Source organism: Pavona decussata, unplaced genomic scaffold, assembly GCF_977016875.1.
Source record: "Pavona decussata unplaced genomic scaffold, jaPavDecu1.1 SCAFFOLD_38, whole genome shotgun sequence".
Taxonomy (NCBI): Eukaryota; Metazoa; Cnidaria; class Anthozoa; order Scleractinia; family Agariciidae; genus Pavona; species Pavona decussata.
In genome coordinates, this window is record NW_028145460.1 from 1100683 (window position 1) to 1125889 (window position 25207).

A 25207-nucleotide genomic window follows, 5' to 3' on the forward strand; every position below is an offset into this window, starting at 1 on the left:
CAACCGTCTCTCCAGTTTCGTGTATACGTATCGCCGTCCATGAGAATCTGTCCAGTTTAGAGCCGGGGAATGGACGGACCATTCAAATGAAAGCTATTGCAATGGTCTCGTTTACACTTCTTCTTTTCCCACTAGAAGAACAAATTAACCAATTAAAAATATTTGGTTCCAACTTTCCGTCAAAATTGGCTCGCTTAATATATTGATAGTACACATGAATATTAAAAAAAAAATAGCGTGACGTTTTCATAATCTTTAATGAACGTTCCGGTTGTGCGAATTCTACGACAATGATCTAAAGGACCTTTTAAAATAACAATGGAACTTCATATTTCGTGTAAGTACTAGAAGCGAAAGAAATGCAATCAAAGTTACTGTCAGGTTTTGTCGAAACCTTTGGAAAAGGCTTGGAATTACAGCAAAAAGGTAGAGTTCTTTTTTCAGTGTTGTTGGGTTGAAATATACGTTGTTAACGACGTTACTCGTGATAAAACTGACACAGAATTTTACTTGTTTTATCTGATGACGTCACTGATAACTGATCGGCGAACAAAAACTTTTACATCGATGATGTCACCGGAAAGAACGCGGTTTAAACCAACTTCCAAATAAGTATTTCACGTTTTACTGTTGATTTTATGATATTGACGTGTAAATTAAGTAAACGTTCGCTGCGCGGATTCTCAATCTTTTTAACTAAGGGGTGGAATTGAATGTTATTTTTTTTAGCTTTGTTTGTTAAAACATACCGATTTAGTTTTCATAACTAAATCGCGTTCTCTGCCTCAATAAACAATTCCAAGCATTTTGATTTTATCAACCTAGTGATGCAATATGCATATATTTTTTGATCCATAATTGTCTCATTTTATTCTGTTAAAAGTAAATAGAGCAACGCGTTTTGGACAATTCTACTGTGGCCGACAGGAAAACTGTCGCTTCCCTTTAGCTTGTATTCAAATTTTTACACTTAGAAAAAATGGGGCAAAAAAGCATCAAACAAAAAAAAACCTTTTACGCAATGCACTTTGTGAGCAGAAATTAAGCTGTAGAGATAAGACGGATTATAATGTTTGCAAAAAGCATTAAACGCCCTGCCTTGATGGCAATTCCGTCATCGTCTGATTTTTATCACATGCCGTCATCAATAAATAAACAGATCAATAATTGCAATTGCTTAGGTAAACATTCGTTGAACCAAATGTAATGCCCACCAACTATACGGTTCTGTTCTGCGTTATCGCCAGTACGTATTCCCACATAACTCCTTCCTGCCAGTAACATTGATAATAGCGAAAACGGAAATTTAGAGGAGAGGACAACGATTTTATTTTGATAAGATTTACTCTGCAGTGAATGAAAATTCCATCATGTCTTGGACCCAACCCTTGGATTTTATCAGAAGGTAAACATTTAGAAAACACTTTTGGTTCGGCGGCATTACGCCAGTTAACTTAACCCACTTTGAGAATCATTGTAATTAGATATCACGCGCATTCAGTTGCTCTCAACTTTTTAATATTCTAAATGTTTAGATCAGAACTTTCGCTATTTCTGTAGACTGACAATTTTCATAGTAAAGTTGAGAGAGCCAAACTGAGTCTACTCGTACTCTTGGTGGTCAGGATTATAATTTTTTGTCTAATACGTCATTACCACACAAAAGAACGTATCTACTTCCGGATTGACTTCATTTCAAAGATGCTTGAGAAGTTTGGAAAGTTTTTGTTTTAAACCTATTGTGTCACTTTACTACGTGCTAATTAATCCTGTTAAAACGCTGACCTTCTTACATTTCATACACGGTAGTGTTAGTGTTTCCAGACAATGTGACTGTCGGCTCAGAGCCAACCGAAGATTGACACAAACGAGGAAGATCAAGACTCTACTTGTACTTGAGCCTCGACTAGCCTCGTTCCCAAGGTGATCTCGCTTTCAAGATGGCAGCTGAAGATCCCAGGTACAAGGCTGGCCGTGCTACCGTGTAGGCATGGGAAGCTCGTGGGGACTTTTCTTCCTCCCCACTTTCTGCCCCTGGGTATCCGAGGATACCGACGGATGTGCTCGATGAAACCAAAAGTGTTACATCCATATACATACATGTATACTTTATTCGTCCCAAGAGGGCTTTTCAGAATAAAGGTACAAATAAAAATAAATATCTTATACAAGCATAACGTACTGATGTAAAGAGTCTAAAGGAAGTAAAGAGAAAACTTAAAATACTCAAATTGATATCCTGTAATATTTTCTAGGCTCATCCTATTAAAAAGCTGATGAAAACCGTAAGTAGTATGAAAAGATCAATAAAAGCTGGCTCATAGTGCACTCAGGTGTTTATAAATTTTGGGTTTAAATCTTTAATTCTTCAAACAACGTTTGAAGTCCTTGAGTGTCGGTTTCATCTCATGAGATCCAAAGTTTAACAGTTCTGAAGTAGAAAGTTCGTTGTCCCGCGGCGATTCTGTACAGGGGGATCTGTATCCTGCTCAATCTTGCGGAATATCGCCTGATTTCAGCCAACTCGGCCTACGGCCTCGTCGGCTAAGTATCAGGCGATATTCTGCGCGATTTCGGAGGTTATATTGTTAAACACCCAAATACTTTGCCGACAGGCCGTAGGCCGAGTTGGCTAAAATCAGGGGATATTCTGCAAGATTGAGCAGGATAATTGTTTTATTATTCAACACATTGTTGTAGCACACTGATATTCCAGAAAAAACGGCTGGAGACGATCTTCCAAGGACGTTACTTGTTTAAAACGCTCTGCCATTTTTCTCCCCGACACTCGAAATTACGTAGTCGGTATTCAACAGATATCCTGCGATATACGATATTCAGTGCACCATGACCATATTTGGGCAGCGGTACAGTGTGTTGAATAATACTTCCTCTCATTTGGTCACTTGCTAAAATTAGGCCCGATATTTTTCCTTTCGCGTTCCCAACAGGAATGGTTTACAAACGAAACGAAAATTGAGCCTGGTCGCAGATTCGTATGAGGCTAGCGCAGTCACAATAAAATCAAAATGTAAAGTACTTTAAATCTCAAGCTGGTTCACAAAAAGTCTATACTTGTGTTTATCTGACTCATTCCCAGCCCTCTTTTTATTGTTCATGAGAGGCACTCGCTTACCCCTCACGCGCGCTTCCCACTTGAAAGAAATGACGAGTTAGCTCCCGCGCTACCAAAGAGGACAGAAAACCAAGAGCAAATTTATTTTGCATCGTCTTGATCATGAAAGACTACTAGTTAATTTTTCTTTTATTAAAAAAAAAACACTCAGTTGTGAATGAAATGGCACAGAAAGTTCGGTTTGATAAAAAGCACAGCTCTCTACGGTGTAGCCTACATGTACCTTGTGTCTGTGATGCTAATGTTATGCAGATGACAGAAAAATTAATAAGGGAATGCGAGTGTTCAAAAAAGACTAGGAAGACACTCACAGTAAAATTATAATAGTCCTTGTTACAGCCCTAAAGAATTTGGCGATACTTTGTTTAAAGGACTTTTTATACAGAAAGAGCAATACAGAACAGGCTGAGCAATAGTGTGATTTGCAGATTCACTACGTGTCCCTCATTAGAATCATCTGAAAACTGCAACAAACGCTGTTACAATTGTCAGCACAAAAATGTCATTCAGTCCTCCTCAACTTCATCTTCAACCTCAAGCTCTTGATCAGCGTCTCCATTTTCTTCATTTCCATTGACTGCATCGGGGCTGGCTTCCTTTTCATCACCGGCCCTCACCCTCAGCATCTCCATCGGCTTCCTCCTCCTGTTCGTCTTTCTCAGGACTCTTGGAGGGCGATTTCTTCTCTTCCTCTTCCGCAGATTTGGATCTCGATCGTTCTTTTTCTTTGGAATGTGAACGTGACTTGGACTTGCGTGAATTGGAGCGTGATCGTGAACGAGATGAAGAACGGTGGCGCTTCTTTGGAGATCTGGAACGTGACTTGGAGCGGGAACGGGAGTGGCTTCTGGGGGGAAAAAAGATCACAGATGAGAACTTGCCAAGATCCTTTTAGCTGTAACAGTGATCAGCATGAAAATTTGTCCTTGTAATATCAATTTTTATTTAACCCTAGAGATCTTGAGAATTAAGGATCACCCTAAGACGAATTTTCTTGATATTTTAATAACTTCTTCCCGGTACTTTTATAAGAAAGGTATGGGGGCAAGGTAGGAGAATTTTTCTTGGATATTAGGGATTTGAAGGGTTAACGACTTGAACACAAGACACACATAAAAACCATACATTTCACTAAACAACACTTCTTTCAACTTGGATTAAAAAAGACCCAATGTACATACATTCGCAGTTTTCATACTAATGAATGATCTAGGGACACCTTCCACGTGCTATTATAGCCATATCTAAATATTTTCTCGTACACACAATTCTTTGAGTTTTAATAAGCGTTTCTATATGAGGCATTCTTAATCCTCCATGTTTATAATCACTGATCAGAGTTCTTCGCTTTATTTAGTTTATCCTAGCTTTCCAGATTTTCATACAAATTCAAAAAGTACCATATTTATCTCCTTGACTATTTCTTTTGTGAGAGGAATTTGGTAGGCTCGGAACATAAACTTAGGAATTGCGAAGGTCTTGATGATTTGAACTCTACCAAGTAAAGTTAAGTATCGCCATTGCCATGTATTTATAGATTTTTTTATGGACTTAACAATTTTTTCAAAATTTAGTTCTTGGAATTTTTTCCAGTCGTAGGTAAAAAATATACCTGGAATCTTTATTGGCTTGTTAACCTTGTCTATTCCAAGACCTTCACGGGAATCGTGTAGGCTGCCAAGCCAATATATATATGCCTCTGTTTTCTCTTCGTTTAGTTGCAACCCAGAAACACATCCAAAATTATTAATAATCTGAATTTAGAACATAAAAAATATAAAAATTCTGTACTCAGAGCGCAATTATTATTTTCTTTTAAAGTGAGATATTTCGTTCGGATCCACCGAACTTCGTCATCCACAATGCAAATTTGAATGGTTATATAATGGACCTGAAGGATCTAAGATGATGTCATAGATGCTGGCTAATCCGAAGCCATTGTCTCTGTTCAAGGAGGGCTTACGCAATTTTATCTCAATTGCCTCCCTTATGCGGCGTTTGAATGTGTTACTTTCCGTGACAAGAACTTTTGTTTTGCTGGAATCCACTGAATGACCTGTGAGCTGGCAATGTTCATGAACAGCTGACGAATTCCTATAGATGTTTCTTTACTCGAGTTTCTAATAACCGAGAAGTTTCGCCCACATAGTCTTTATCACATTGTTCGCAATGGATGTGATAGACTGTTCTACACTTTTTAAGATTTTCTGTTTCGTCCTTAACATGAACTAGTTGTGATCTTAAGGAATTGAAAGGCTTGTGGACAAGTGTAACCTCGTGTGATTTGAATGCTCTTTGGAGGCGTTCCGTAGTGCCCTTGATGTATGGCACTGAAGCATAAATTCTCTTCTCCTGGTCGACGCGGATCCAGTGTTCGGTATTGTTAGCATCCAATCAGGATAGTTCTATATCTTCACCGCATACTCATTACCTCATCACTTAAGACTAAGTTATGGGACAAAAAATCCGCGAATGCTGAGGTAACAGGTATGTATTGAAGATATGTCTGACATGATGGATCACCGCCACCAGGGGAGGTTGGTGGGTCCAAAATTCCTGATGAAAACTTTGCAATGACAGCATCACACCCAGCTGGCAGTGATGAAGAGGGACAGCCAGGAAAAGACCTTTGGCCACCACCTGAGGGTTCGGCTGCCAAATATCAGATGAAAGGGATCCCCTGGTGAAGATGATTCTGGAAATAGCTGCAACACAAAATGCAATACTGGAAGATCGTTTGCTTCTAGTGAACCTAGTTGGGTCCAAAATTCCTGATGAAAACTTTGCAATGACAGCATCACACCCAGCTAGCAGTGATGAAGAGGGACAGCCAGGAAAAGACCTTTGGCCACCACCTGAGGGTTCGGCTGCCAAATATCAGATGAAAGGGATCCCCTGGTGAAGATGCTTCTGGAAATAGCTGCAACACAAAATGTAATACTGGAAGATCATTTGCTTCTAGTGAACCTAGTTGGGCTGCACACTTGTTCTGATTACTGCTTGAAGACTCCTCGTCACCTTGAGCCAGGATTACAGCCAAGAGAACGTGTATGCAGGATGGAGTTGGAAACAAGTTTTTCCCAGGGAAAAAACTGCGGAACGGCCGAGAAATTTTGGGAGATCATAACGGAGATCATCGCCTTGAGATGCCACGTGACCATCCACGAGTGGTTTACCATTCTCGCTATCAAATACAGTCTTGGAGAGCAAATTGGGATGTAAGCTTGATACTTTCCAATTCTCCCCCAGACAATCCTAGCTCCGATGATATCATAGCAATAATTGACTATGTGCGTGGCTATGCTTGCAAGGATAGTGAACCCACTGGTGCAACTGCTGATCTTTTTAAGGACATGGTCAATGCTGTTGATGCAACTAATGCAGACCAAGTGACCGGCAAGTCAATGTGTACTAAAATACTGATCAAGACTGTGGGGAAGCGAGATATCAGTGGACTTGAGATGAGAGGACTACCACTTTGGCGATGTGGCCGTCCATGCACGTACTTGTCTATGTCAGGCTCAAGGCGACTTGAACGTGCTGGTGAGACTGCAACTCGCAGCACCCCTTTGGATAAGTACCTTGCACGACCCCGTGATGAGCAGTCTTCTTGGTACCATTTTGCACCCAAAAATGGTAAGGTTCCTGTCGTAAGTGGTGATGCAACGCACGAAACATGGCCATTGAATGAGGACTACTGCAGAACGATGCCTCTGTTGCCCTGGCCAAACTGGTTTAACATCCAAAAAATAAAGGGAGATGCTGAAATTTGGATTGAGAGGTTTACTGAATTCATTTCTAGTAATGAGTTCCCAGGATTCGTGAAGGCCCAGGTTGCTAAGGCACAGCGTTATGCAAAGCATCCACAAGAGCAGGTTTTTATAGAGGACGAGGATGATGATGCTGTAGAAGCCGAAGAACAATTAGATTGGGTGGATGTCTATGCAGGGCAGAACCAGAGATATGAGGGTGTGGAGAAGGATTTGGATTATGATGATGGTGGAGAGGACTATGACTGGAACAGCACCTGCATTGTTCTTCCTGAGGGCAAAGACCCCAAGAAATGGCTTGAAGAAATGATCAAAGAAGATGAAGAACGCGAAACGGAAACTGTAGGCCTTGAATTGCCACAGGTTTCCCCGTTCTCCCTAAATGAGAATCAGAGAGCCATAGTGAGTCTGGTGTTGCGCACTCTCTACAACTTCGTTGAAAACCGACCAGATTACCATCCTTTGCGACTTGTTGTCTCCGGAACTGCTGGAATTGGAAAGTCGTATGTTATCAAGTGCCTTCAGAGGTTAGTACTGCAAGTGTTTGGAACAAATGACGCAATAGAGGTGATAACCCCGACGGGGAGTGCTGCCTATCTCGTTCAAGGCAGTACAGTTCACAGTTTCTTAGAAATCTCAACCGGGAGAAGGTCTTGCAACGAGCTGACGGTACCTGCAGGTCCAGTGCTCGAGAGAATTCAGAAAAAGTGTGGGAATTTGAAAGTTCTGGTTGGGGACGAGCGGTCGATGTTTGGCTACACCACAATGGGCTGGATGGAACATCACACAGGTTATGCAGTGAACAGAGGAGCCAATGTAGACGAGCTATTGGGGGGGGGGGGGGTATTCCTGTAGTAGTACTTATGGGAGATGATGTTTAGTTACCTCCTGTATGTGGCACTCCTGTCTACATTCAAGATTGTCGAAGTCCCCATGTAACCATGGTCGCTTGGTATGGACAACTTTTGATAGTGCTGTGAAACTTACTGAGATTGTGAGGCAAACTGAATCTGAACAGCAGCTTAGAGGTGTGTTGATGTCCTCGAGGACTTATAAAATCACATGCCAGCAAATCCATTGGCTACAGCAGTTTCAGTGGCACAATCTCCGCTTAACACACGGTACAGAACTTCTGGGAAGGATGGATAAACAAGGTCTGTCCGTGTTTCCAACACATCGCCTGGAATGGGACCGCAACAAAACTAAGCTACTTGAGTGTAACAGAAAGCCAAACCACCCAGTAGCAAGGATTAAGGCAACTGACAATGGCATGCATGCACAGAAGGCTGACAGTAGTAAGGCACGAGGGCTGTTACCACTACTGTATCTTTGCCGTGACAGCAAAGTCACGCTGGTAGCCAACCTAGAGGCTTCATGGGGTTTGTACAATGGAGCCGTTGGCACAGCAGTGGACCTTCTATACAAAGATGGTTGCAGACCAACCGATGATCCCACCCCTTTACCTGATGTAGTGTTTGTGCGTTTTCCAGGATACAAGGGACCACCTTACATCAACGAAGATCGGACTGTTGTGGCAATAGTTCCTGTAAGTCGGTCCACTGACTGTACATGCCGATGCAAGCGTCTTCAAGTTCCATTGAGACTGGCGTGGGGAACAACAATCCACAAGTGGAAAGGGATGACTGTGGGTGATGGAGAAGCATTCAGGTATGTTGTTATCAACCCTGGAAAGCACGACTTTGAATCTAAGAACCCAGGAGCTTTATTTGTCGCACTTTCAAGAGCAAAATCAGCGGGTGGAGAAGGTACTGATCCTGATTATGCATTTCATGAAGATTTCCTGATAAATGATGACAGGTTCAAGCCTGTGGACACTCCAACTACCCGTGCTAGAGCAGTGGAAATGGAACGACTGCGTGTATTAGCAAATCAATGTAAGCAGAGGGAAGATTTAATAGCAGCATATTCGAAGGAACCCTTTCTCAGAATGGTAGAGTGGGCTCAGTCGCAAGGTCGTCGTTGAGCCACTTCTTAACTACTCTTTCCTATGCTGTAGTCATGCTATCCCCAAAATAATCATTGTTGAGCAGAGTACTAAAGTACAATTGAGACCACATCACTGATGTAAGCATAATGCCTACCCTGTAATCTGCCTGTGTGGTGAAGGACCTCTTATTGGGAGGTCTGTTATGCTGTAATCAGCCTGTGTGGCTGAGTGACCTTACTGGTCATGCACAAAAAGTATGAGGGCCGTTATGCTGTAATCAGCCTGTGTGACTGACGACCTTAGTGGTCATGCTTAACAAATATAAGGGTCGTTATGCTGTAATCAGCCGGTGGGCTGAGCGGCCTTAGTGGCCATGCATAACAAATATCAGGGCCGTTATACTGTAATCGGTCTGTGTGATTGAGGACCTTAGTGATCGTGCATAACAAATATGAATGACGTTATCCTGTAATCAGCCTGTGTGGCTGAATGACCTGCAGAAGCTAGTGCAGACACTGGTAGATTCCAACAAGCTATCATGTCTTAGGAGAAGTGTAAGAATCAAGACCAAAGTTAGAGGAACAACAAAGAAGATCCAAAACCTGACATCCTAAATAAAGATGGTATCATGGCTGACTTGGTACCCAAAGTGGAGCAGTGTGACTAATGGCTGCCATGGTCGAATCACTGATACCCACACAACAAAAGGTCTATGATTGGAATGCAGAAAAGTTATTGAAGGGTGAACATATGGCAGATGGCAGCCACCAATTAATTACTGGCAGATGCCAGCTCAGTGATCGAACCTGAGCAGATGGCAGCTGGCATCTTTTTTATATAACATTTTTTAATCTTAGGATTTTTATATATTCTTATAGCTATTTTCTATTTTATGAAATTTCCACAATACGAAGAACTATTGTTATTAATTATTGTTATTATTACCTGCTGCTTAAATGCTAGCCAAGCATGTGTCCGCTCATTTTAGAAAATGAAAGACGGCGTGAGCTTGTGAATTAGTATTGTACCTTTTTAATAATTTTTTATTTCATCAAAATTTTTTAAATTTATTATTATTGTTATTATTATTATTATTATTATTATTATTATTATTATTAAAAAAATTGTGCTTGAAAATAGCTCTGTTGTGCTATAGTCTCTTTAATCAAAATGAATTGTAAATAGGTTTTAACAGTTCTTTTTTCTAAATTTCACTTGTAAATATCAATTTTGATTGGAATAGCATCATCATCATCATCATCATCATCATCATCATTATTATTATTATTATTATTATTATTATATGTAGTAGTTGTAGTAGTACTAGTAGTAGTTGTTCAATTCAAATGACAAAAGTGGCATTTACTGAAGACAGGCACATCATGCACGCTCATGCATTATTTTGTTTTGTAGCATCTATTTCTGTTATAATTTGTATATGCAACAACTACATACCACTGAGATGCAAGAATACATACCTAGGATTTTTAAAAGTCCTCTAGGAAACAAAAAGGGTTAAGTTCTTTTATTGTGGTATGTATTGCTTTTGCTGTCACTAATGATATTTCCTGTATAGCTGTTTTCAATTTCAGGCAGTATAAAATTAAGATTGGAACCGTTCATTAAATATGAAGTGATAACAATTAAATCTTCTAAACTTAGGGTGCATTTGATTGACCTTATTCTGGAATAGGAATACAGTACATACATTGTACATTGATGTCAAAAAAATCCTTCATAAGAGGTTTTTGAAATTACTGGATTACAGTGGAACCTCGATTTAACGAAGTCGCTGGGGACCGGCCAAATTTGTTCGTTAAATCGAGGGTTCGTTATATCGAAACCTCGATATAACGAACTTGAGGGGAAACGACCAAAATGTTCGTTATATCGAGGTCATAGTTAATGATTGATTTGTAACACAGGTGACTTCTGCCACACAATTCAATGCAATTTTCGTCACCCAGAAGTGCCGCGTTTTGAGATGCAATTCATTAAGCATGGTGGCTTTCAGTAGCAATTATTTTCACTTTTGAGCAGACGCGCAGCTTTTGTTTACAAAGAAACGACACTTTCAGAGTAGCGATTTAAAAGTGTTGACATTGTAATTCGTTATATCGAGGTAGATTTAACGTTTGGGCTTCCGGATTATGTTCGTTATATCGAAGAATTCGTTATATCGAGGTTCTATTCCATACATTTTACTGTAACTTTGGCCGGGACATAGAATATTGTTCGTTATATCGAGGACTTCGTTAAATAGAGGTTCGTTAAATCGAGGTTCTACTGTACAAAATCGCTCTTAAATTATCATGAGTCAGCAAAAATTTGCAGAAATGTCTTTCTAAATTTACTTGAAAAGAGAAATTTATCAGCTATTCCGACCATTCTTATTCCGAAATCCAGTCAATGGAACTCAACCTTAGTTGGTGTGTATCAGCCCAGCAACAATGAGTGAAGTTGGTGCCATCATGATCATGATACCCCTGCCTTCAAGAGCGGCTAATATGTGGCAAGGTCTGATTGAAAGAGATCTTTAAAAATGCCATGGGGGACTGGGAACCCAATGTTGCTATTTCAGTTTATTTCTTTTATACAGTGCTCTGTTGACAATCATAATGATGGAGTACATCCCCTTTTTAAAATAGTAGTGTTAGTATTGTTGTGACTTATGATAATAATAATAATAATGATAACGATAATGATAATGATAATGATAATGATAATGATAATGATAATGATAATGATAATGATAATGATAATGATAATGATAATGATAATGATAATGATAATGATAATGATAATAATAATAATAATAATATAATCTTTATCAACATATACCAAGCAGCTGAAATTGTTATTTACAAGTTAAAAGTTGAGAAAAGAACTATTAAAACCTATTTACAATTCATTCCGATTTCAAGCTAATTTTCAAGCACAAACTTTTCAAAAGAAAATACAAATGTCATAATAATAATAAAAATAATACAAAACAACATCTTAATCAACATATTCCAAACTATTTACAAGTTAAAAGTTCCGATTCCAAAAAAAAAAACAATTCACAGAAAATCAACGGACACACGCTTGGCCAGCGTTTAGGCGACAGTCATCAATGAAATCCCCTTGTGGAATTCTGTGGAAAGGTGTCCTGGAGCCTCTTATGCATGTGTGTACCGACCTTAAAATCTCAAAAGAAAGCAATGTTCTAATCCAAGTGATAGTCATGTGATAAGGTTCCTCATTCTTTTCTGAGAGCTTCTCGGCTAGGCGTTTGAGAAAGCAATTGCAGTCGGCTCCCATCCCACCGTATAATAATACAATTACATAGTATTGCTTTCTTGCCGTTCGTAGAAGAGGGCAAGTGTGATAGTGGTGTATAGACACTATTTTTCTTTTTATAACAATCTATTTTATAAGAATACCAAGGCTGAGATTTGCGAAATTTTGAGAATGTTTTAACAATAAACCCAAGGCTGAGATTTTGCAAAGAATATAATTTTGTGTGTTAAAAATTTGTAAATAATAATAGTAATACTTTATTTATATAGCACGATTTCCAGCGATGTCCAATCACGCTTTATTACTGCAAATAAATTTCATTACACCATACAATACTAAATAAAAAAAAAGAAAATACAATACGATTATCAAATACGAAAATAGGAAAATACATTAACACAATTATATGTTTTTAACTTAACTGTATAAAACTCTTCCTTTCTCTAAATGGCAAAACAAGCCAATAAAATCATAGAAACCTGCACTAGCCAAATGTTCGATGCTAATAACAGTTTGATCTTTCAACAGGCACCAAAACACTAGTAATAATGGGCCATTCCATTTTAATATCTGCAACCCCCACCCCCCCCCCCCACCCCATTGAGGGACTAGAAAATCTGAGAGGGAGGGAGGGGGTGTTTAAGAGTAATTTCTAAGGGGGCCCTTATTTTGGTATCTTTGAACCATTATTTTTACCTACGGGGGAATGTGTCACAAGGGGTCTTCAAAAGTTGTTCCTGACTGGGGTAGACACAAAAGACACAAAAGGCGGGCGGGGGGGGGGGGGATGGGTGCGCGAATATTAAATGGAATGGCTTAATTTATACCCAAATACATCCTAAAACAGAAATGTCATCTGGTCATAGACTAAAATCTGAGAATATTCACAGGAACATTTTCAGCCTAACATCTGCAGAAAAATAAGAATATTCAGCCTGGACTAAGGACTTATAAAAGGAAACAAGTGTATACGTACATTTTAACAGAAATCTTTCTGTATTTTGTTTCTCGAGCCAGTTCCATGCGAGAAAATTACAAAACATTACGCTACACATGGATAATGGTTAGTTTATAAAGAAACTATGGTGCTGGGTGGGTAGGGAGCAGAATGAAGGGAATGTTTGGTTTATCAGCAGACTTGATAAAGCGTTGACACTTCAAGCGTAATGGCCCTCAGAAGGTAACGAATATCTTTCATTGGTAAATTTGTTTACCTTGGTAGTATTCAAAACTCCAAAACGTTGGACTGTTAGAGTTAAGCCTCCACTCCAATACCCACAGCACCGTAATTTGGCGATCTCAGCAAACATCACAAAACTTTTGTGCGAGATTAGGACATTTCCCATCGCTCAGTGACCAGGCCTTTTTGTCACACCTCCTCGCACACCTTCTTTCTTGTCCAATGGCATTACATTACAACTTCACGCCGATTAAGTGTGTACCCCAAATTTTGGGGTCGTTAAGTATTCATATATTCAAGCTATTGTTCTCTCTTTTGTCGAACAATTTCCGACAATAAGGCATGTTTCCGAAGATCGAAAACTCTTTGAAGTAGCTGAGATATTTTATCTTTCCCTGGGGAAGCTAGAGAAATGAATCACCATGATCACGTCGACTCGCACTGAACGCGCCGCTTCAGGATCGAGATTTTTAAAAACAACTTCCCGTCCTGCGAACTACAGAACAATCAATAAACAAATTCCGTTCGCTAAACAGATACATGGATTTGCCGATTTGTTTACAGCGTTCTATTAAAGATTCTCGCTTTTCAGCTAAAAATTACTTAGAGAATCACTGTATATATATAATGTAAATAAGGTCAAAAATCAAAAAGAAACAAGGGGTACGTAGTCAATCGATAATATCGATAATCGATAACATTCGATAACAATCGATAAAAATCGATTAATTTTTTCGAAATTCGATAAAAATCGATAAAAGATTTCGTTGAGAGTAATCGATAATTATCGATTTTTGAATCAGGAATCGAAACTGAATTATCGTTCCAATTTTCGAAACGGCAACACCAAAAGATAACTCGCAGAGACACTTATAACAACTTCCCTCTTCGTTAAACGATATAAATTGCTTCATCCTTTCTACAAAATTTTAGTATTACTCAGCGTGTGTTGTATTTGAAATCCGATATAGATTCCTGGTTGATTATTCCACTGAGATGTTTTACTTATTTGCTGATGTAACACAATCGCACGCTCGTTGCTCTTTCACCCAGTCTTTAACGTCATTTTTTGAGTAAAGATATGAACAAATCATCTAGACGGCCTCGGGCTCGTAATCTAAATTCTTCTTGTTCCCCATATTTCTAAGGTTAAAACGTGGTTTAAAAAACAACGGAACAAAGGGAGAGAAAAATTTAGACGACAACCTTGAAGCCGAGAACCCGGAAAAGGAAAAATAATTTACGTTTGTAATCGAACCCGGTTAATCGAACAATTAAATCAGGAAGAAAATCAAAATGCAGTCTCTTTGGTCTCTTGTACAGTGTTTGTCAACAAATCATTTCATTGCCGCCTTTGAAATCTACATTTAAAGAGTCACAATCAAACGCTCCCTCAACGGAAACAGGATAATTTTTATCGATTCAATAACGATCGATTAATCCGATACAATCGATAACATTAACACTTCGTCGACTTGTGAGTATCGAATTTTATTGATTGACCGATAAAATCGATATTGTTTAAATCCAATTTATCGATAGATATCGATTTATCGAATGATTTTCCGATATCAATTTTTATCGATTAACTTCCCCGGGAAAGAAAGCGTGGTACATCGGCCAAAGAGCTAATGTTTGTCAATGCGTCATTAAGTATAATCAGAATGCGACTTCCACGCTGAGTTTCCCTGTTTTCTTTTTTTATACCTTTTTCGGTTTGATATTTTTGGAATCTCTTTGCTAGGAGCAAGTATTTTAAAAACATAAACTTAATTATTATCGACCGCTTCTTCACTCGTAATGAACAAGCGCCCAACATAAAATGCCAGTTTCCTTACAGTGAATTACAATTACAACTCTTTTCAGAGCTCCTCCTTTTCACGCTTTCTTTAGCGAATACAAATCAATGTTTTAGCTGTTTCGTGAAAAAAGTTTCATTAAACAGATGGTATTTGATTTCCACACAGTACACGCGTCGGGAAGATGATCATGCCATGCACAAATTTTAATTGAGCATAACAACTTCGCTGTTCTAAAAAGCACCGCTTGACGAAAAATATCGAAACTCGGCTTACAGTGATCAAAACACCACGTTTGAGATCTCTTTTTAAAGCTCTAAAAAGACTCTTCGTTCATTGATATAAATAACAGCTTAAAATATCTTGCGAAGAACTCAAAACCATCAAATGTCTGCAGTGATTCCGCAGAGTTCCTAAATATATCAAAAACAAAGGAATACTCTCGCAACTTCGTGGCTCAAGGCTGCTTAATTCGGCTATTGTTCCTGTCTTTTGAATTCGCTTCAGGGTCTTCCTGCAATTCTCAACCGAGTAAATTTATACGACCTAATTTGCATCATTCTTCGCGGCTGCCAATCTCGTACCCAGAGTCTTCAGGCTTTTTGGTCAGCGGGGCAACGCCGGGAAGACTCTGGGGACATCGAATTTTATTACCGCAGGATTTCTGCGGTAAAACAATGGAAACCGTTACGGAACAGCCAATCAAAAAAATTGAATTTTTTCGATGTCCCCAGAGTCTTCCCGGCGTTGGCCCGCTGACCAAAAGCCTGAAGACTCTGGGTACGAGATTGCGCGGCTGCCGAAGTGAATGCCCAAAGGAATAAAGAGAGCCTTCAGGCAACAAAATCCAGCGGAGTCACCCATTTCTCAATGACTTACTTAAATCGACGTGAAGTTATAATGAGTTATGCTGACAACAAGCTGTCAATCATAGATTGATTGCTTTGCGCTAGTGCGCGGTCGCTACCACTGCTTGTGGTTGGGTGGAAAAAGAGGAATGCGGAGGAATGTTGGATGGCCTATCCTGCGATGATACCTCGACTATTCATAATTTCAATTATTTATAATTTTATTATTAATTAACTAAAGGTAAACTGACTATCCTGAAGAAAGTTGTTGAACAGTGCCGTCCGAAGAGCTATATTAGTATTGACTGGGCAGGCCCGGACAGGTGATACGATAAACCGACTTATATGTAATTATAAAACAATTATATGTCATTTATAATAATAATAACAATAATAACAATAATAATAATAATAATAATAATAATAATAATAATAATAATAATAATAATAATAAAAATAATAATATTTAATATTCGTAGTGCATGGGTTTCATACAGAAATGCGCTCAACCACGCATAACAATGATAGAATGCAATGATATAATAATTGTGGAGCTCCGCTTTTAGGTTAGCCTAAATATATATATTAATGATAATCTAGGTAGCTGATGATAAAACCGTGTATAATTAACAATTATTCCACGAGCGCGCGTTGGATATGAGATGATAGATAGCCAACGAGGCGCGTAGCGCCGAGTTGGGTATAATCATCTCATATTCAACAAGCGCGAGTGGAATAATTGTTTTATTAAAAACAATCAAGAAGTATTGCTAGATTTCTCTGATTTCGCTTCGCAAGTACAAGTAGAAGACGATTTAATGGTCGCTATTTCTCGGGCATGGTATAATGCCTCATATACCATGGCCTCTAAACCAATCAAATCGCTCGAATTGCATTATACAATGATCCAGTTTTTAATAATTAAAGTTATCCTGTCCTATCTTTTGGGGATCTTGATCTGCTGCGATCCCGAATGCGTGAATCAAACGACGTGAGTAAGATTTGACCTTTTCCTGTAAGAAGCCAAGAACATTCGTAAAAAAAATCCTTCCGATTTGGATTAAAAAGACTTTGAAGACATCCATACCTATCCCTGCCTGTAGGACTCTCACTTCCCCCACCTACCCACCACCACCACACACACACAAAAGCACACCTCTTTGGAATTTCCAACGACAGCCTATCACCTTTAGTCAACAGAGTTGCAGAATTGGTGATTCAGTGACCGAAAGCACTATTGTTGTAAGCAGTATGTGTAGCTTAGAGGACCATAGTTATTTTTATTCAGATGGTAAATGTATTTTTCATTCACTGAAAATCACAAAATTTTACTCTTACTATTTTGAAACGGATACGTTTGCCATTCAACTCTGTATCATCAAGTTTCTTCAAAGCATTCTTCTTGTTTTCTTTGGTGGCAGTTTTTCAGAATCATCTTTCAACAGAAATCGCCCCTCTCTGTCATCAGTCTGCCATAAAAGTTGAACAAATAAAGGCCTTTCATCTTTCCCAAGTTTCCTGATCTCTGTGGAGAAATTGTAAAGCTGATTAACAAACTAAATTCTTTGTTCTTATATATATATATCTGATACTAGGCCAACAGGAAATGAAGTTAGTTTATGTTAAAACAACTCCAAAAATGGGCTGGCAGATAGCAGTATTTCCAGTTACAATTGATCATTTACCGGACCCCACCTAGATATGTGGATGTCCTAGAAGCACGTGTCTAGTTAATTTTTTGGAGGATGTGATACAAATCTTGCAAGTCTGATGCATACAAATCTCTCTTTTAGTGCAAGTAACTCCTTTATGAAAAATAGTCAAAATCAAGAGGAAAACAGCTTATTACAGTACATGTTTATAACAACTTTATTTCATAGTTCTACCAGAGGGTCATTTGGTGACACTAATGTCCATGAACAGAGTGAAAAGGACCAATATATTAACATTTTTTTTTCTTTTTTCAAAATGAAACTCACAAGGCTGGATGTCGACCAAAACAACCTATAACTGAACGGTAGTCTTTGTAGAAATTTGGATGCAATGAGGCTTAAGTTATCTCGAGTGTGTTTTCATCATCAGACATATTGTCTATCAGCCCCGGCATATGCGACGTATGCCACTGATCAGCAGTGTACAAGCTGTAGCTTTGCTGTGTATTGAACAAATTTCCCAAGCCTTCACAAGCAACTGGAAAATTATCAATAAATTCTAGTTACATGTAATAGAAAGAAAAAGACTCTGACCTTGACATGTCTATCAAGACAACGAGCTGAAGAACATGAAATATGGTTTTGAATATTTATTTGTTACTATTTCTGTTTTGCGTGGCATCAATATATCATATATCACCGAAATTATTATGAATAAATATACTGTATATCACGTACGAGAAATGTTGCAAAACTGACAAACCTTATAAATATAACATACAAAAACACTGCGATCAACAAAAAGCATCAAAAGATAGCCTTAATACAGCTGGACGACTTTGAAAAGTTTAGAACACACGATCGTCTACTCATAAAGAATGCCAGAAATTTCACAAACGGAAATATGAAACGAAACAAATACTAGTCCGGAGAATTTCAAATCTCCAACTGCGAAAAAACCGATCAAAGCAAAGGAGTCCTTTGATCAAAGCGGGAGTCCATGGAGAAATTAAATTTGCCACCGCAAGCTAGCGGAAAGGAGTAGTTCATTCATTGAAAGGCTTCCCAGCTTACCTCCGTCTGGGTGAACTTCGTAGAGTGAGTAGTTCGGATTTGTCAGCATCTTCATGTCGGGCCGGAACTTTTCCACCAGGACTCTCGTTACATCTTCGGCTGTTTCTAAGCTAGTAACACGGTAGCCTGTTCCAGGCTCCTAGAGAGACGCGCGGGGGGACGAAAACGACGGGGGTGGGGGAGAGGAAAAGAGGGAAAGAAGAGGAGCCTGTAATCATTCTCTTAAATACCTCATGCCGGTATACCAGCTCCCGGTATACCCTCTGATTGGTCAGTTTTGACAGTTCAGACATCACTCAAAAGATATCGCGAAAGAATCTTCGAACGAAGGGAGAAGAACGCGAGTTCTTACGAAAATTGATTGCGGAATGGAACGCAAGTCGAATGGAAATCTTTACGATAAGCGAGCCCAGTGAAGTAAGCCTTACGCTTACTAGCTGTTAAACTCCGCATCCTTGTGAATTTTCGCGTGATTTATACTCGGCTTTCTTGAAGATACCATGCTAGTGCAGCTCGTTTGTCTTTTAATAACACATTTGGCGTGTTCATTTTGTAGGACGTACAGTACCACGGAGTGATGAGGTTTTTCTTTCGAGATTTTCCAGGAGCGAAGATGGCTACCAAGTGTATCCGTGTTACTAGCCTGTTCCAGGAGGGCGAGGGGACGAAAACGAGGGGGGGGCTGGGGAGAGAAAAAGAGGGAAAGAAGAGGAGCCTGTAATCATTCTCTTAAATACCTCATGCCGGTATACCAGCTCCCGGTATACCCTCTGATTGGTCAGTTTTGACAGTTCAGACATCACTCAAAAGATATCGCGAAAGAATCTGAAAGAGTCAAAATGGCGAGTGTGTCACACGCGCGTGGTTTTGATGAGACTGAGTTTAATACAGTTTTAGAGAATTGTCTTCGAGATTTTCCGCAAGTTAAAGTACTCAGGAAGGAGCAAAAAGCTTGCCTTCTCAATCTAGCTCGTGGGAAAGACGTTTTCGCCATTCTACCCACCGGTTTCGGGAAGAGCTTGATATTTCAACTGTTTCCTCGAGTCTCGAGTGCTTTGTGCTCAAGTGAAGTCAAGCCGTTGTCAACCATTATAGTGGTTTTCTCCGTTGGTTTCAGTGATGAGAGATCAGGTCGAGCAGTTAAAACAACTAGGGTTCTCGGCCGCAGCAATAGGAATTGGCGACGAATGTATAACAAATGCTATAGCTCTCGAAAGCAAGAGACAACAATGATAAGCTTTGAAAGACGAGGATCTGTTAGACACTCATATCCGTGATAAACAAACATCCTGCGGCAGTTTCAATCTTCCCGAAGTGATATGCAATAGCATAAGCATGAATTCACAAGTAAAGAACTCCACGGATCCTGTATCTTCACAGATAAAATTTATTTAGCGCTACCTGAAATCTTGCAGTTAATCCTAGCCGCTAAACTTTAACAAATGCCACAGAGCTAGCATACACAATGGCATATCAAAATCTAATCCTAACGGCTCAGAATGATCAGTAAGAAACTCTCCATTCAGTATATATGAGAATTCCCCCTCACGATTAAGATAAATAACATTAAGCGGAGCCGTCGCATCACGTTTTGATCAAAAGGGAAGAAGCTCTTATACAAAAGGAAAATCGCTTAAAGACATGCTTGCATTGTAAAAGCTTTTATCAAAACAACGCACACACAGTGGGAGTCGTGCAGGTCTGTCAACCGCATTTTAACATATTTAAACGTGCCATAAATTCTGGCCAGGATCCTCGCACAAATGAGGCAGCTGACGCTGGAAAGCTCTTCGTTTCTCAATAGCTTGCGAAGATACAACCAAGCGAAGACACAACATCTGCCAACACTAGAGTCTCGTCGCTCGATAACGTCGCGTTAATAAGTTCCTTATTTCGAACAGCGTTGAACAAGTACACCCGGGGAACTTTCGTTCCAAGACACGTCAAATTTTTTTGGCAAAATCTACAGGATTTTGAGGGTTGAAATCTCAAACCCGGAGAACCTCTCGGTGTCCGCGACATCGAAGCGATGTAAGGACAACCGCGCGAACTCGAGAACTCGCGTGAGTAATCGAAACCCGGACAATGAAAAGTTTGACATTTTGACATGTTGACACATTTTGGAAAAAGTGGGCGGCATGAGGTGTTTAAGAGAATGATTACAGGCTCCTCTTCTTTCCCTCTTTTTCTCTTCCCAGCCCCCCCTCGTTTTCGTCCCCTCGCCCTCTCCTTCGCGCTTCTCTCTAAAAGCCTGGAACAGGCTAGTAACACGGATACACTTGGTAGCCATCTTCGCTCCTGGAAAATCTCGAAAGAAAAACCTCATCACTCCGTGGTACTGTACGTCCTACAAAATGAACACGCCAAATGTGTTATTAAAAGACAAACGAGCTGCACTAGCATGGTATCTTCAAGAAAGCCGAGTATAAATCACGCGAAAATTCACAAGGATGCGGAGTTTAACAGCTAGTAAGCGTAAGGCTTACTTCACTGGGCTCGCTTATCGTAAAGATTTCCATTCGACTTGCGTTCCATTCCGCAATCAATTTTCGTAAGAACTCGCGTTCTTCTCCCTTCGTTCGAAAAGCGTCGATGTTTTCTGGTAGTTCAACAAGAAGCCTATTCTGGCATTTACGCGTGTTGCAGTGCATGATTTATTTCTCTTGTACGCTTCGCAGATTTTTAAAGCTATCCTCCCTTCGCAAATCGAAATATTGCGTTACGGTACTCGAGATCATACTGGGAATTTCGTTCTGAAAACGTCATGACAGGGTGACTCACGCGCTATTCAGTTCCTATTTATCTGTAGCTATATTCGATCGATCGATCGATAGCGATCATACCGGAAATAGCTTTTGGTAAACGTCATGATCCATGGCATATTAAATATCTGACTCAGAAGCCGGACAGAAGACAGTATTATTGTGGAAGACAAAAATTAAAGACAGACAAAAAGCTTTCCTAAATGAACACGAAAACTTTTAGTAGAAATTGACAATCAAACCTTTAATTTTTTATGGAGGGGATTTCCGTTAAAGCATCAGTTCGACAAAGCCTGCAGCGCAGGTAATGTATTTTAAACAAAACTCACGCTTATTGCGTTTCCAACAGGAATGGTTTACAAACGAAACGAAAATAGGGCCTGGTCGCAGACACGTGTGAGGCGAGCACAATCACAATAAAATCAAAATGTAAAGCACTTTAAATCTCAAGCTGGATTACAAAAAGTTTATGCTTGTGCTTATCTGGTCCTTATATTATCTGACCCGTTCACTGTCGGAAACCGGATATTAGCGACAATGAAATGTAGTGAATGTGTATTGTAAACTTGATTGACATGTGAATGATTTTGACCGGTATCAAATAATATTAAAGCTAGAAGGATTTGTACGACTGAGCGTTACACAGTCCTCTTGAGTGGAGTGGAATATTTTGTACACAGTGGTCCTGAACGAGCCGGATATGACCAGATTTTAGCCTTCGAAGAAAGGCAACGCAATGGAGAATATAATCTCGTACCCTGATCTCAGTCGGTTCGGGAATGTCTAGCCTGCGTCACAGTAGACTGTTCACAGTCCCCGTATTTTTCCGTGGGATTCTCGAGACCGGTACGCTTCGATGGAATCGCCGCCATCTTGGTTTGTAAAAGCGAGCACGATCTGGGGAGAGTGTCTAAACTACCGAGGGGAGCGGGAGTGGGTGTTAGTATAGTCGGTGAGGGAAAGCGAAAAAATATTTTTCCCGCCGCCTCCCAACTCCGCTCCCCTCCCCTCGGTAGTTTAGACACTCTCCCCAGATCGCGCTCGCTTTTACAAACCAAGATGGCGGCAGCTCCATCGCTCGAGAATCCCACGGAAAAATAGGGGGACTGTGAACAGTCTAGCGTCACTGACGGACTATAACCCCCGGTAATAACGGTTATTACCGGGGGTTATAGTCCGTCTGTGACGCAGGCTAGAAATGTCGAAATGTGAGCAGATCTCCCCTCCGCCTGACCGTGGGAGATCTGGGTACGAGATTATGGAGAATACTGATGGACGGTGCCGCCGACAGCTGGTATAGCTGCTAGTACAGAGAATATCAAGGTAAAATTAGAGGCTCCTTGAGAGGAGCGGCTACGAAACTCCGACAGTAACCGTTTTGGCGAAGAACAATTAGCAGATGGGACTGTCTCTTTGGACGCGTTTTATTTGAAAGATAACATTCAGCAGACCATGACCACGTGGTGACCGCTGGTGCTGGATCTCAGAATCAGAAACAGAGTGCATTCCGGAGCAAGGACAACAGATTGAGAGGAACCATGACGAACACTACCTTGCATACGAGGCAGGAGACTAATAATTGTGCCTTTTGCTTGGGCAAACACGCCCATGAACACTGTCTGAAAGAAGTTGATGTAAACAAACGTAAGGACATTCTGTACAAATTCGCTAGATGTTTTCAGTGTTTGAGGAAAGGACATCGTGTGAGAGAGTGTAAATCTTTTGAGTTGTGTAATAATTGTGGCTGAAATCACCACATTTCTGTATGTGACAACCCATCTAGGCCTGTAACTCATGCATTCGAAGTTGCGCCAGTTGCGAATCCAATTAACACAAGTCCTAGTAGCTTGCATGTGGGTACGGGTGGGCGTGTAGCCTTCCAAACAGCATGCGCTGCTGTTAGCGAGGAGGGAGAACCGCGGAAGGTTAGGGTTTTGTTCGATACAGGTAGTCATCACTCCTTCGTGACTGCTAGAGTGGCTCAGCACGCGCAGCTCAGAGTGATTCGCCAAGATTGGCTCGGAATTAGTACGTTTGGACAAACCTCCCGAGATATGCAGCTTAGAGATGTCGTGCCTATGAAGGTAAGTGCACTAGGGGTTCAGAAAGTTATTGAGATAGAAGCCTATGTAGTACCTGAAATTTCAACAATTCAAAACAGCCACGTAGAGATTGCAAAATATGAATATCCCACCTTAAAGGCCTGTGGTTTTCAGACATGAGTACGGGAAGGGAAGAAATGTTTATCGATGTATTGATTGGCGCGGATTACTTGTGGAGCTTCCAGAAAGGGTGCACAATGAGGGGCAAACCAGACAAGCCTGTTGCCGTGGAAACGGAATTAGGGTGGGTACTATCAGGTCCCATGAAGAGCTCGGTGAATGAGAGTAAAGCCCGTTCAGTGCAAGTTAATTTGATTGGGAGAAAGTGACGTCCATAAGCTGTGGGATATGGAAACGTTAGGCATCATTGAACGCATGGGAAGACGAAGTGCACGAGGTGTTTGTAAACAGTGTGTCATTTACAGGAAACAGGTATTCCGTTAGATTGCCATGGAAGGAGGGGCACCCAGAACTCCCAAGCAACTACGCTACGAGCTTGCGCCGCCTCAAGATCCAGGTCGCTAGACTGGAAAAGGAACCGGAAGTGTTGATGGAGTATGCGTCGATAATTCAAGATCAACTAGAGGCTGGGATAATAGAGAGGGTGGTTGAGCTGGACTGGAGAAGCCGCCTTTGGTTCATTATCTGCCACACCAAGCCGTGATTCGTAAGGAGTCAACAACCACGAACGTGCGGGTTATGTACGACGCGTCGTCGAGGGAAGGTAAGGTAGGCACGAACTTGAATGATTGCTTGCATGTTGGGCCCTCGCTGAGTCCTTTTCTGTTTAACATATTGTTGAGATTCAGGGAGAACAGAGTGGTACTAGTCGGGGACATAGAAAAGGCGTTTTTGAATGTTGAAGTCGATGTGCAGAATCGAGATTGTTCGCGTTTTCTGTGGATGGAAAAACCTCCCGATTTGTCTCGTATTGCTGTATACCGGTTTTGTCGTGTTGTATTTGGAGTTAACGCATTGCCATTTCTTCTTAACGCCACAATTAGACATCACCTTAAGAAGTATAAAGAATGTGACCCAAAATTTGTGCAAAGATTGAGAGATTCGTTTTATGTAGTTGATTTTGTGGGGGGTGGAGCGAAGTTGTAGAGTTGTACCGTAAGACCAATGACCGAATGGCAGACGGAGGTTTCAATCTTAGGAAGTGGCTAACCAAATATTCCCAGGTGAGAGCCAGGATAGAGACTGATGCGAAAGTGGACGGTGGACCAGTAATTGAAGAAGACATCACCTATGCCAAATCATCGGGGAAGATGCGGCTAGGCTGTAGGGGTCAGAAGATGTTAGGATTAGCGTGGGACTACGAAGCAGACGTAATCAGTTTTGACTTGACGGAAATTGCTGAACGCACAAAAGGCCTACCTGCCACGAAACGAAACACCTTAAAGCTGCTAGCAGGGATCTTTGACCACCCTGGGAATTATAGGTCCGGTTACAATGAAAGTAAAGATTATGTTTCAGGATGTATGTCGTCAAAAGAGTGGTTGGGACGATCCACTTCAAGGTGAAGTCAAGCAAGGTGTTGAAAGTTGGTTTAAGAGTCTCCTAGATTGCCAAACGATCACGATCCACGGATGTGTTTGGGATCATTTGCGCGAGGAAGTACTGCATTGCTCACTCCATGGCTTCGCGGACG

General features: G+C 40.4%; 2 protein-coding genes and 2 pseudogenes across 2 annotated transcripts in view; 2 read left to right on the top strand and 2 right to left on the bottom strand.

Moving 5' to 3' along the window:
- Positions 1 to 3271: 3271 nt before the first annotated feature.
- The window catches only part of LOC146483476 (serine/arginine-rich splicing factor 5-like), a 34121-nt gene continuing 12185 nt past the window's right edge, over positions 3272 to 25207 (bottom strand). Inside the window, exon 9 of the transcript XR_014863789.1 lies at positions 3272 to 3569. The gene's annotated coding sequence lies outside the window, so the exon portion shown is untranslated. The remainder of the gene's footprint in view (positions 3570 to 25207) is intronic.
- On the top strand, positions 5701 to 8890 carry LOC146483477 (uncharacterized; annotated as a pseudogene).
- LOC146483478 (afadin-like) lies at positions 17218 to 21499 on the bottom strand. Its single transcript, XM_085105711.1, has 4 exons — positions 21176 to 21499; positions 20967 to 21036; positions 18690 to 18815; positions 17218 to 17488 (listed from the first exon to the last, which is right to left on the bottom strand). Exons 1-4 carry the CDS (start codon positions 21338 to 21340, stop codon positions 17352 to 17354), a joined length of 498 nt encoding a protein of 165 aa, XP_084961837.1. The 5' UTR covers positions 21341 to 21499; the 3' UTR covers positions 17218 to 17351.
- Positions 22994 to 25174, top strand: LOC146483479 (uncharacterized; annotated as a pseudogene).

Coding starts and splice junctions, on each gene's coding strand:
- LOC146483478 (XM_085105711.1), bottom strand. CDS start 21,340: ATGCACTGCAACACGCGTAAATGCCAGAATAGGCTTCTTGTTGAACTA. Junction 21,037..21,175: donor CGATAAGCGAGCCCAGTGAA/GTAAGCCTTACG, acceptor TTCATTTTGTAG/GACGTACAGTACCACGGAGT. Junction 18,816..20,966: donor AGCGAAGATGGCTACCAAGT/GTATCCGTGTTA, acceptor AGCCTGGAACAG/GCTACCGTGTTACTAGCTTA.